General features: G+C 37.7%; 1 protein-coding gene and 1 long non-coding RNA gene across 2 annotated transcripts; both read right to left on the bottom strand.

The window, feature by feature from the left end:
- Positions 1-396: 396 nt before the first annotated feature.
- Positions 397-1977, bottom strand: LOC149587417 (uncharacterized). The gene is made up of 2 exons (XR_016380327.1): positions 1874-1977; positions 397-944 (listed from the first exon to the last, which is right to left on the bottom strand). It is a non-coding gene; the product is annotated as an uncharacterized LOC149587417 (long non-coding RNA).
- A 771-nt stretch (positions 1978-2748) lies between these two features.
- Positions 2749-4323, bottom strand: LOC149587416 (6-phosphofructo-2-kinase/fructose-2,6-bisphosphatase 1-like). The gene is made up of 2 exons (XM_089863662.1): positions 4197-4323; positions 2749-2969 (listed from the first exon to the last, which is right to left on the bottom strand). The coding sequence occupies exons 1-2, from the start codon at positions 4285-4287 to the stop codon at positions 2845-2847; spliced, it is 216 nt and encodes a 71-aa protein (XP_089719788.1). The 5' UTR covers positions 4288-4323; the 3' UTR covers positions 2749-2844.
- Between the last annotated feature and the right edge of the window lie 8533 nt (positions 4324-12856).

Raw genomic sequence — 12856 nt, 5'->3', positions numbered from 1 at the left:
CGTATTTATTTATAGCCTCCATTAAAACATCATTGTCTCTAGAATGAATGAATGTTTATGGACTCATAAGAATATATTTTAATGGCTAGAGCACAAGTGATTAGTAAACTATTAGGTTCTCTTATCTTTGAAATCATTTAAATTAGCTTGAACTGTTTCATAGACTTCAACCGTGACACGTATAAGCTAAGCTCATCGCAATATCCCTAAATCGTTATAAGAGGCACTTTCAACGGTTTTCACGTCAAATGATGTATTTCACGCGGTTTGATGTACTAAGATATTTTATACTTCTAAGTTTTTCCACGTTTTGGGTCATTAAAACCAGCCTTTATACTACTCCCTAAACAATAACGTTAATTCTCATAAGAAATTTGTGAAAAATACGCAAGAAAATTTAAGAGAAATAATTTATTCAAGTTTTTTAAAAAATGTAATATCAGAGCCTTGATCGACTTAATTACTTTTTTTCCTGAAATCACTAATTTTTTAATCCGTTATCAGCCTTTCAACAACCACTCGACCACTATTGTATTGTTAAAATTAATTTTGTATCGTTTGAAATTTTGTTCAAATATTTTTAAGCGTCCATTTTAAATACTTAAGTTAAAGAGTATTTTTCTTTTAATTTTGAAAGTCATACTTAAGTAGCTTATCTACTGAAATCAAATATAAAAGGTAATCGAAATTTAAAGAATAGACCCCCAAACGTAATTTTAAAATCTTTTTCTCTACTATCAGCTAAAAATAATGCTCAAATTTATAATATTCATGTAATGAAATACGTTTCTAAACACAACTTACTTTTAAGTAAGAAAACCATCAAATATTTAAGACTTTGCAAATTAAAAAATTTAAACTAAAAGAAATTAAACCCGTTGCGATGGTTTCGAATTGCCATTAAAGGAACTTGTTCGAAATTTTTCTTCGATGGCACCTGGAATCTGTAAATGGAAGAGCCTGCCACTTCAAATTATGCACTTCAGAAAATTACTTCATTAAGAAACTTATTTTAAAATAGCGGGAATGAATATTTGATCTTATTGGGAGCAAGTCCCAGTAACTGATGTAAATGGTAACACTTATTCGTTCCTAAGTATACGTATATAAATTCCTATTATCAAACTGGTTATACGGGGTATTTTTTAAAAGTCCATCAATAATGAAGGAGCATGTTTATTGGGTCCATCTGAGTGGAAGTATCAAAGAACATCGGGTGTACAACATTTGGTTACGGAGATATGGCCCCACCCTAAACATTGGCCCCTGAAACAAGGAAATATCCAACAATGTAGAGTACGACTTTAAACCGAGTACCCAGCTTGTTTAGAACTACAGACAATTTCAATAGCCTTCAATCTAGAAACGTTTTGTACTTTTACTCAGCAGAAGGGTATAAAATGCGTAAAAGTATGCCTATCCCAAGATTCATGGTGTTTGAAGATCTCCCAGCACCCATTACATGGGAACAATTTTTGTATCCCTCTCAAGTCTTTAACATCACGGACTGCGCTCTTGTACGTTAATTATGTCCTTGAGAATACCAAAAAAGATTGAAAACTCGTGTGTTTTCTATCTTTTGGGTATTCTCAAGGACATAATTAGCGTACAAGAGGGCAGTCCGTGATGTTAAAGACTTGACATGGATCCAACAATGAATACAAAACTTGTCTGCTTGGGGGATTGTGACAGTGCGCAGAGACGGCCAGGGATCAGTACCTTGTATGTCCTGATATTGAGGGTTGCTTACAACTTTTTACATCAAAAGGGCCTCTTTCGCGCCCGATTGAGGCGCGTGATTCATTCCCACTTCTTTATATCTTATTATCGTCGAAGACATGTGTATTTCTTATAAAGTTAAATGGTAACTCACATTTGGTTTGTCACGGTGAGTGTCGACTGCATTTACGTCAAGTTGAATCATTTCAAGTTTGCATCCATAGGCGATGCGCTTCAACTTCAAAACGCAATGGAAGGTTGTTTTCTCTGTCAGAGTTAAAATTTATAAATTTGTGCTTTTAACTCCGTGTGGTTATATAATAAACAAACTGAGTTATGCGCTGGTACCCCGTTATTTAGTTAGTTAAAGTTAGTGGGTAGTCGGATGCACTCGAAAAACTAGCGGGGCTAGAAACGTGTTGAGAAACGTTCCGCAACCATTATCAAGGCCTTATAGGGTCTTGACCGTGCACTGTATCTCGCGAGAATTGAATTGGGCAGGAATTTCTCAAGTTTATGTTGCACACTTCGTAACTTTAAAGCATAATTTAATAAGATATGTTCCATAAGTATGACACTACCTATACTTCGTAATGCTAGAGACTTACTGAGAGCTAGCTCGAGAACGACAAGCGAGAATTGACTACACTCGATTTTGGAGTCCATCTTCTTATTTAGTCGGTACTAAGCCTATGACAGAACCTCACATGGCGTCGCTTTACTAGAATCTTTGACGTTTCACCTACGTCACTTCATGACAAGCTCTCAGTAACCAGTGACAAACTTATGGAACATATCTTATAAACATTTGTTTATAGTGAATGCGAGACATTAGCTTCAGATGATTGTTGGTTGCTCTACGACCTTAGCACTTTGGAAACCACACGGAGTATTGCAAAATTATGTTTGAACTTGTTTTAAGAAGAACGCATAAACTATGTTCACACTTACACGGGATTCGTATGTGTGAACATGGCTTTACAGGTGAGGAGCCATCGGATATAGTTTGAATAGATTAATCATAAATGTAAAAAATGAGGTTTTAATTGCATTTTAAATTAATTAAGAGATTAAATACAGGACAAGCCTATGTTAAATTCATGCTAAGTTAATTCCTTAAAATCTCTACAAGAGCCTATCATCTTCAACACTGTGAATCGGAATTTGTATTTCCTCAACACGTCCGCCAATCCCGGAAGTTGATAGCTTCAGTATTTTGTGCAATGGAGTAGGTATCTTAGTCAACTCGTCTGAACGTGGATTAAAACATTAACGGAGGAGCAAGATTGGAAAAAAGAAAGAAAGAAATTTGGAAAATAAAAAAGATAATACAATTAGCACTATTTAGAAATTATAATGATATGCGTGCAATAGGTTTTTAACCAAATTTTCAAATAAAAGGGCATTAAAACATTAGGATAAATTACCTTCAGCGTAATTGTAGCCCGAGTCATCTTTTTTACTTACAAATTGTATTTCGTTAAAAGGGATAGATCAGGTAACATAACATTATACCAGGGATAGATATAATTTTAGAAGCAGGTATGGAGTACAGAGTAATCTGGGCGCGCGTCAAAGTCCCGGACCCCCTTCACCGGAACGAGGGGGTATGAAAGAAGAGGTGGGTCATAGCGACAGAGGTAAAATGGAACTACGTATTTTTCGCCGTCCACGTCAGCAACGTTAACAAAACGTAGTTTAAGTAAGCCAATAAGATAATTTAAAATACCCGAGACTTGTTTGATGGAGGGGCTCTATACTGGGCTATGCATGAGCCTGAGTGAATTGAAGGCTAACCGTTCTCTATTCCTGCTTTGTAAAATTACGTCTATCCCTGGTTATACCTTAAACGAACGGCCTTTTTCTAAATATAAAAGGAAAAACAATAAAAAATAAATGATCTTTTATTACAAAATAATTAGCATTTAATTAGTCCTAAAAACCAAGGACTATTGTTCCACCATTGCTTTAGTGGCGTCTTCTAAAATGAACCTACCGTACCCTTGCTTCTCAGCCTGTGAGAATTCAACCAATCCCGTAGCAGTTAGAGGTTCGATTTAGCAGACGCCACTAAACCAATGGCGGATGGCACATTAGCCCTCGTTTTCAAGTTTTGATTAAATTCTAATTATTTGAAATAAGAGATCATTTTTTTCTTTTATATTTAGAAAAAGGCCGCTCTTTTATGGTATAATGTTATGCTATCACCCATTTACTTTAAGAAATGTGGTTCGCACTGCAATCACGAGTAATGTAAATTCATTTTGCCGAAAATCAGCAAAAATCAAACCACAAAAATAATTCTAATCAACTGCATTCATGGAAAATCAAAGAAAATTATGGGAAAATTATGGAGTCAAGGAAAAATCATAGGAATCTATTTGAAGTCACAGAAAATTCATGCAAATCAATTTGGAATCCGTTAAAGTTGTGGATATCGGATTTACAATATTATCTAAATTGATGGAGTAACTCACCAGAATTTTTGTCCAAGAAGTAAGCGAGAAGACATCTCAGGACGGCTTGATGGCCCACAACCAGAACATTTTCTTGTCTTTCCAATTCCATAATCACTGGCTCCAGCCGTGAAACCAAATCCTCGTAGCTCTTTAAATATGAAGTAATCATTTCAAGGAAAGGACTACAATTATATTACAATCCTTTTTAAATATGTAAATTACGAAAATATTTAGCGAAAATACGTTATAAGTCTTTAATTATTTATATTATTATTTTTATTTACCAAATAAACCATTCCGCTTAGCGCCATTTTTCTAATAACATAAAGAGACCGTGATGTCATTTGTGTATCGCTTTTGGATTGGCTAGCATTACGTCCAATGACAGGAAAGGGGTAAACAGCTGGGTTTTTCCTGACTTTGACACGACGCGTCGCATCAGAGCCAGCGGCTAAGCCTCGTTTTTTACGGTTTCCCTCACATATCGTCCCATTTTTAATTGGGTTTTAAATGTATAATTAACTAAAAATTCATTTAAAACGCAAACGCAAACGTGGTGGTCCTTAAAGTCTTACAAATATGCAATAAAATTATTAAGAAAACTGATCAAGCTAGCGACATTGAGTTTATGATGGTCAAACCTCACAATATATCACTCTTTATAATCAATTTAACTTAACATTCATATATTATCATGAAAACGCAGTTTATTTATAGATTTAAAAGATGAAATAAGTTACTTCACCCAGGGCCGGATTAAGCCGTTTTGCGCCCGGGGTCTGAGATAATGTGCGCCCCCCCTAAGCCAGGAAAATAGGAACCTCAATTGTTGTTTATTATAAAATGAAATGCAATTTATTAAAAATTACGTTTTCGCGCTTTCGATACAGAAAATTTGTTAATAGTTTCCTCCCAACTAAGGCTATTTAAAATATCTGACTCTATAGAAAGTATAGATAGAGAATTAAGTCTTTCCTGATCGATTGTAGAACGCAAGTAGTTTTTTACTCTCTTCAGTGTTGAGAAAGATCTTTCTCCCGAACAGTTAGAACAGGGAAGGCATAAATAAATCCTTAAAGCAATTTCGACATTGGGAAAGGAACTACTTAACTGTTTCTCTAATAATAGCTTTAAAATTTGCTTAGCTGTAATATTATCAGTCTTCAAACCGAAAGCAGGAAGTAATCCTTTTAACTGTAGTAACTCGTGGTAAATGTCGGGCTCAATATCGCTAGAATAATACTCTGCAAGCAATGTGGAACCGCCTTCAATTTCGTCGTTAGTGAGCATAGGCGCTTTAAGCAATACCTTGAAACGACTTTGCAGGGAATGATAGGCATTAGCCCTTTTAGAAAGTTCATTCTTGAATGTATCAATTATGACTAGAAATGTCTGGATTTTCATTTTGTCTTTCCCAGTTAATACAACTTCCAGAGCTTTACCTTCATCAACTGCTCTTTTTCGTGTTTTCGTCCTACTTATTTCCCATTTGTATATGCTTTTTCCACACAAAGCTTCGGCTTCGGCTTGAAAGCGATCAAACTCATCCCGCAATGAACTTATGTACACCATCAAGGAGTTATACAGACATGTTACAGTTGATAACTCTATTTTTTTCTTCTTGAAGAGTTTTGCTAGTTGAATTTATTCGATTTAAGACAGGAGTCCAAAATACGATCATAAAGGCGATTTCCAAGGTACACATTTTTTCTAGAAGAGATTTAGCTTCATGAAGTGTGGCCGATTTTTGCATTGTGTCCTTTGATATTTCAAGTAATGCTTCCTTAATTTCACCATATCCACACGATAGTGAATTGCACGCGTCTTCTCTGGCTGACCACCTTGTGTCCGAAAGTGATTTTATGGTTTTAGTTTCTTTTTTTTCTTTAAATGACTAGATAGAACTTCCCATCGGTGAGTTGAGGAGGAAAAAAACACGAAAATGGCCTGAAGAAACATGAAAAAATCTGTAGATATGGTGGTACAGTCAGCGGCGCATGTTCCAACCAGATTCAAAGAGTGTGCAGCGCATGGAATGTAGTCGGCAAATGGAGCTTTCTCTCGAATCAATGCTTGAAGTCCGGCATACGCACCTGACATATTCCGAGCATTGTCATATGACTGACCTCTACAGTTTTTGATGTCCGTTCCTTGCGCTTCTAAATCTAAAATGATTGCATCTCGCATTTCTGCGCTTTTGTGTCCAACTGAAGGGAGGAATTTGAAAAATCTCTCTACTGGGTCGCCATTGGGAAGAACATATCGAAATATCAACGTTAGTTGATCTATCTTTGAGATATCAGGAGTGGAGTCTACGCTTATAGAAAAATATTTCGCGGACTTAATTTCATTTACGATTACTTCTTGTACTCTCTTGGCCATCAGTTCTATAAATTCATTGCAAATGGAAGAAAACAAATAAGAAACATGACCACGACCTAAATTTCCCCTATCAGATAGGTGTTTGGCTAAAAACGGATCAAACTCTCCTATAAGTTCTAATAAACCCAGATAGTTTCCGTTGGATTTTGATCCAATGATTTCATTTTGTCCTCGAAAAGCTAGGCCTTTTGTGGCTAAAAACTTAATAGTCGCGACAACTCTTCGTAAAACATTTCTCCAATAATCAATTTCGGTTTCAAATTGTTTTTTTAAATGCATGTCAATCGCCGTCTCAGAGTTTACGCTATTAACTCGTAAAATTAATTTATATTGACTCGATAAATGACTAGCACTCTTTTCGTGCGATTCAACTTTCTCAAACTGTTTTTTCCAGTTGGTAAATCCGTCTTTCAGAGTGACAAACGGAGACTTTACACAATTAGGGTTCGTATCTGTCGCAAATAAAAGACATGGAAAACAATACAAAGCATTTGCAGTTTTCGAGTATAATAGCCATTCTCTTTTGATTTTTTCACCATTGACTAGATCTCTCTCGAAAATGTTTTTCGATAAATATCTGATTTTTTCTCCAAATTTTCGTTCTGTTCTGCCAAAATCGATATCATCAACATTTTGTTTTACAGGATTGGCCAAAAGCAACTTTTGAGTTTCCGAATTCATTTCCCAAAGAGCTGGATCATTTCCAAATGTGTTTATATTAAGACAAGAATCGGGCAGCTTTTTGGATTGGTGTAAGGCTTCTATATGTTCAGGTGGTTTTTCTTCGGAATTGGAATTGAATATCGTTTTTGTTGATTTTGAACAACAAGCGAGAAGAGGATGTGGTTCTTCACATTCTTCTTGTGCATCCTATTATGTTACGCAAATCACAAATCCGGAATTAAAATATAATATTACCAAGCGAAAAGCAGCGGTAAGAGATAAGGGCACTGACGTGACCGTCGTGACGTCATTAAACTAGTTGCCTCTTACTCTTGGCAGCTTGGTCAGTAGTACAAATAATAGATCCAATTTAAAATCTTGTCTCTAAAAGTATGATATCTCAAATAATCCTTTACCATTAACGGCAATAATATTTCGCCATCCCTTGGAGCTCCTTCATTTTTTTGGCACTCGGTTGCTTCAGTCGGAGTCCCTTTTTCTTCAAGCTGGGCAACTTGGGCAAGCTCACAATTTTTTTGCTTCCCGATGAAAAAGTTGTCTATTTTTGAAACTTTAGTTAAAAGGTCTTTTTCCCGTTTTGTTTTCTCCAAAAGTCTTTTCCTATTTTGCGCACCACTTGATTTCTTTCCGAATTCACTCATTTTTAAATGAAAAAATTTAAAAATATTGAAACAGTCTAATTTCTTTGGGTGCTACCGCACTGCACCTGCACTCGAAAAATATGGATAGAGGGTTTTGAAACATAGTCACGGGGTCTTACGCCCTCCAATCAACAATCGTATTCGTATAACGATATAAGCGTTAGCTGACTCTCTCTCCTCTCTTAGGGGAGTCAAAGAGGGAAGGTAACTTAAACTGCAAGGTTTACTGTATGTCATACGCGCCTGCCTCGGCGCAAAGCCGAGATCATCGTGGTTTTTGATTTTTTTTCTCTCTCTGTTGTGCTGAAGAGAATGGCTGAAATCCTCTGCTATAAGTTATAACTCGATATTTTCGCCCTCACTATCATTCTTAATGGGCTCCAGTTTTTGTATTTACAGGGCCCCTCTCCCACATACCTCCAAAATTCTGACGGAACACGAGAGGAACATAATTTAATTTAATAATAAACTGAGGAAATTGAAATTCAAAAATTTAACTCTATGCAAAATTTAGGAAGCCCTAGCTTGAACTCAATGCGCCCCCAACAAGCCTTGCGCCCGGGGGCCAGTGCCCCCCTGGCCCCCCCTTAATCCGGCCCTGACAGAAAAAAGCTGGCCTGGCTTTTTTCTTTAAAGCAACAGGCGGCTCCATTATCGCCCCTAGCATTCTGGCTAACCTTCTGGACACGAATTTTATATTGCCAAAGGCAGGAACCAATTAGACCTAATGCTTACGTATTTTTCGCCTTCCCCGTCAGCAACGTCATCAAAACGTAGTTTAAGTGAGCCAATAAGATAATTTAAACTTTTCGTTACGTGTTGGAGGGAGGAGCTATAGGCTATGAGTCGGACTGAAGTAAATACTAACCGTTCTCCATTCCTTCTTCTAAAATTAAATCTATCCCTGGTTAAACTAATTTTCTATTGCTTTCATGGCTATTGGCTTTATTAATGTTATTAATTGTGTAACAGTCTTGGTCTTAAGAACAAATAAACGTTTTTACTTTCTTAACCTTTGCTTTTGTAACTTTTCCATACAGTTGAAGTTTCTTATTACGAAGTTTAAAGCTTTGCCTTCACATCGAGGAGACTGTCTATATTTGCACATAAAACAACACAATCCATCACCTCGCAATACTTTAGAAATTCGTCCAAACAAAACCCAGTTACCGGTTATTTTCACAAAAACATCATGAGTAAAATACGCCAAGGAGTGTGAAACACTAACAATAGCCTCGTAAAAATGTGCCTATTGTCCCTCGGAACCGAGATTGCCTTGTATCAGGAGTTCATAATAACCCCCCTTCAGGGGGGAAGTACGAAACTAGTTAAAAAGCCCGTAACAACAAAGTTTCGCCGTAAAGCTCAGCGGATTTATACACCGCTTAACTCACAAAGAAATAGTTACCCCACGCGCATTAATTTCCCATATTCCGGGTTAGCACTATTTTTATCTTGTGATTTTGGGAGCGAAAATGGCTCGCGAGTCGCGTCTGTCGGCGCTGTCAGCCGCGGTGTACATTAAGCCTTGGCTAAGAAGTTGGCTTAGCGATGGTTTCTAGTTTTCTACAAAACATTTAAACGATCGTCAATGATGTTTTGTTGAGTTATGTGTGAGTGAGAATTCCGTGGTTAAATTAAAACGGTATGGACAAATTTATTCGCAGTATCTTTAATATAAGAATTCCATCGTGTTTCTACGTCCACATACTCGCTCCCAGCCAAGTTTTGGAACGAAAACCAAGGAGTATAGATACTACTACAATCTATTGTAAAGTTGTATGTCCATCAACAGGATAGTCCTTTATATGCGCAACGACAAAATCTTGTTGTTTGCGATTTTTACCATTAGCTCTATGGCAAGTTTCGTACTTCCCCCCGAAGGGGGGTTATTATGAACTCCTGCTTGTATCTTTAATCTATTACTGTTAAAGTAATCATTGGTGGCGACGTCTTGAGGGAACCGACACCGTAGCGATGTCGCCCTGTTATTATCGTTAAGGCTTCGCATGTCACGCAGGGGCGCGCCAACATGAACCAAAATTTTCTACTAGAGTGGGGGCAAAATGGCTGCCTAATGTTAAAGTCCAATAGAGTTGAAAATTTCAGCGAGGGCTTTCGCTGCCCCCGTAGTTGGCACGCCCATGGCCCGCTCAGTGAGTCGCGAGGTACAGAACCTTTCACCAAAAGGCGACACCATTATTTCGTTGTCACTCAGTCAAACGACGTATTTTATTTTCCATTGTCGAAGTATGTTCAGTTTTCAAGTAGCAAAATTAGCTCTATTTTAAAACTTTCACGTTTTGAAGTATTTAAAACTATCAAAACCTTGTTTTAGTATAGAAAATAGAAGTTACAATAACCTTTAACGAAAATTGTTAACTTATTTTCCACTGCCGCTTCACAATCTTTTCAAACTGTAGAAGAACTACGATAAATACAAGTTTCATCGAAGCTCAGTATTTTACTTCTTAATTTACTCTTGAAAACATAATATTGTCAGTCTGTTATTGACGTTTATGGGCGTCATAACTGTCACTCACTGCTGAACACGCCCACGTTTTCTAAGCGCCCCCAACAAGCCTTGCGCCCGGGGGCCAGTGCCCCCTTGGACCCCCCTTTAATCCGGCCCTGACCATTCACATTTTGAGCCAAGATTTCTACTCTCTTAAACAGCATCCTTACGTAACAAGACAAACTTTTAATTTAAACACAAACAAATTAATTTAGTTTCACAATAAACATCGCTAGCTTAACTTAATAGCAGGACGTCAAGAAGAAACGGCAATTCGATCAGTTTCCCGGGTCCGTACCTTCTAGCTTGGAGAAAAGAGGTGAGATGGAGTGGCAACCCCCATACCTATAACGTAACCACTGTACCCCCATGTTCGGCAACGAAGTCCTCCCAACATCCCCGGGATTTTGGTAGGACCACACGGTACGAAACATTTTTTTTTTCAAGACACAGGGGGCATAGTCGACGTTTTCTTACCGTATTGACCTATCAAAACGCTGACAATGCCCCCTGGGTCTTAAAAATAGAAGCTAATTCGTGAGAACTAGCTTCTATATTTAAATCGCGCTATGTGGCAGCACTTAACAATCACTACCAAAGGTAGGTGCGTGACCAAGGTACTCTGGGAGACATTCATTGCCGTAGAAGTCCCACCAACATTTCTACTCCATTGCACCTCTCTCTTTTAAACTACTAGGGGGCCCGCACGAGCTGTCTTTATTCTGGTCCCCAATTTCCTCAGCTTCCCCGGGGCCCACAAACCGTTTTGACAGCCCAGCCTGGCTGCCAAATAGTTGAAAATTAAAAGAAATACTAATTTTTGAGTTTACAATTCTGGTACCGCCCTTGTAATCTTGACAACGGTCAATGTAAGGAGGTGCTAGTCGTTTCTCAACAATCTGTTATGAAAGAAAATGTGGTTAATCTTTGTCAACTAAGAAATTTTTGTTGTCCACTAAATGTTTAGTTTACCTGAATCATAGAAACGATAGTACTTCGTTCCGGCGCTACTTTGATGACATCCGAATTGAGTTTAACAGTTATATTTTGGTTGTGACTGACGTGAGCATTGATTCCCATGCTGCTCAGTTCAAGAGATGATGTAAAGTACTCCTTTGCGTCCAAATTGAACAATACGTACAGTCCTGCAATGTCAAATTGGAGTTATATGTAGACTAGCTGTTACCCGCGGCGTCGCTCGCGTGTAATAAGAACTTCCATCAAAATGATATAAAGAATGGGTAGATTTTACTGACGACTAATATTTTGTAGCACCCTAGGACCGAAGGCACTCGGCGTTGCCCGTCAGCCCGTCGGGACATTTTTATTACTTTCATGCGGACACTATTCCACAAAGAAGGGTTTTTAATTTTTCGGCCGCCATTTAAAAAGATGCCAACAAATCGAACCCAAAAGGCCATTCAGCCCGTCTATAGGTTAAAGGAAACCAGTGTACTAAATATTTGTGAAATCGCTTGAAACGCGCGGACTTTGTTGCATAGAGAAGATTTTTTACATTTCTGGGCTCCATTTAATAAGATGGCGGCGGATTGGAAAAATCTTTCTTAGTACGCGCCTACTACTTATGAGTAACGTTCCTGCAACTTTTCAGACTTCTAGGGCAAGCGGTTTGAGCTGGGCGTTTATTATCAGTCAGTCTGTCAATCAGGACTTTGATTTATATAGGTATAGATAGATTTCGAAATGCAACAGGCGTAAATTTTGATTTTAATGAGTTTACACTTACCACTTACGAACCCGTAAGAAGTTGAGTTGACATCAAAATGAGTTCTAAAGCAATTCCTTCCAAAAACGGGGGACGAAACTCTTGTAAAGTTGCTTGAAAGTTTTTATGGTAAAACAACTAATAATCTAAATGGTTAAACGTTTCAACTTTTTCACATACTTGTAGTCACAGCTCTGACTGTCGAACATGCAGTGCTGAAAAAATTGTGAGATCTCTTGAGAAGCTTTAACCTTTTCCACGGGATTTAGCATCGTTTCAAAATCATAAATGCCCAAGAATCGAGCCAACGTCTGAACCTTTCTGTTTCCACAGTTGATACCGCCAAATTTACTGCTCACAAACTAGTTTTAATGATATTTTATTATGACAAATCATAACACGAAAACAGAAAAAAAGCTGGCCTGGCTTTTTTCTTTAAAGCAACAGGCGGCTCCATTATCGCCCCTAGCATTCTGGCTAACCTTCTGGACACGAATTTTATATTGCCAAAGGCAGGAACCAATTAGACCTAATGCATTAGGTCTGACTGGTTCTTGCCTTTGGCTAAACTAGCCTTTACCAAGCTTAGCAACTGTGTAGTAGAAAAGTCATCTTTAATTAAGGGGCACCAATGGAGCCGCCCTTTTCTTTAAACCTCCCAGAGCTTTCCAAAAAACTTATAGTTCACCTTGTAATTTGGTGGTCTGGCACAAACCTTTCTGGTTTGTTT

Source organism: Phalangium opilio, unplaced genomic scaffold, assembly GCF_054372755.1.
Source record: "Phalangium opilio isolate 3A_F unplaced genomic scaffold, DU_Popi_V2 ptg001170l_1, whole genome shotgun sequence".
Taxonomy (NCBI): domain Eukaryota; kingdom Metazoa; phylum Arthropoda; class Arachnida; order Opiliones; family Phalangiidae; genus Phalangium; species Phalangium opilio.
This window is presented reverse-complemented; position numbering and strand designations above follow the sequence as displayed.

Excerpts from the sequence above, each read along its gene's own strand:
- LOC149587416 (XM_089863662.1), bottom strand. The coding sequence starts at position 4,287 with ATGGAATTGGAAAGACAAGAAAATGTTCTGGTTGTGGGCCATCAAGCC. Across the intron at positions 2,970-4,196 it reads CTTCTTGGACAAAAATTCTG|ACGAGTTGACTAAGATACCT; the intron begins GTGAGTTACTCC and ends ATCCACGTTCAG.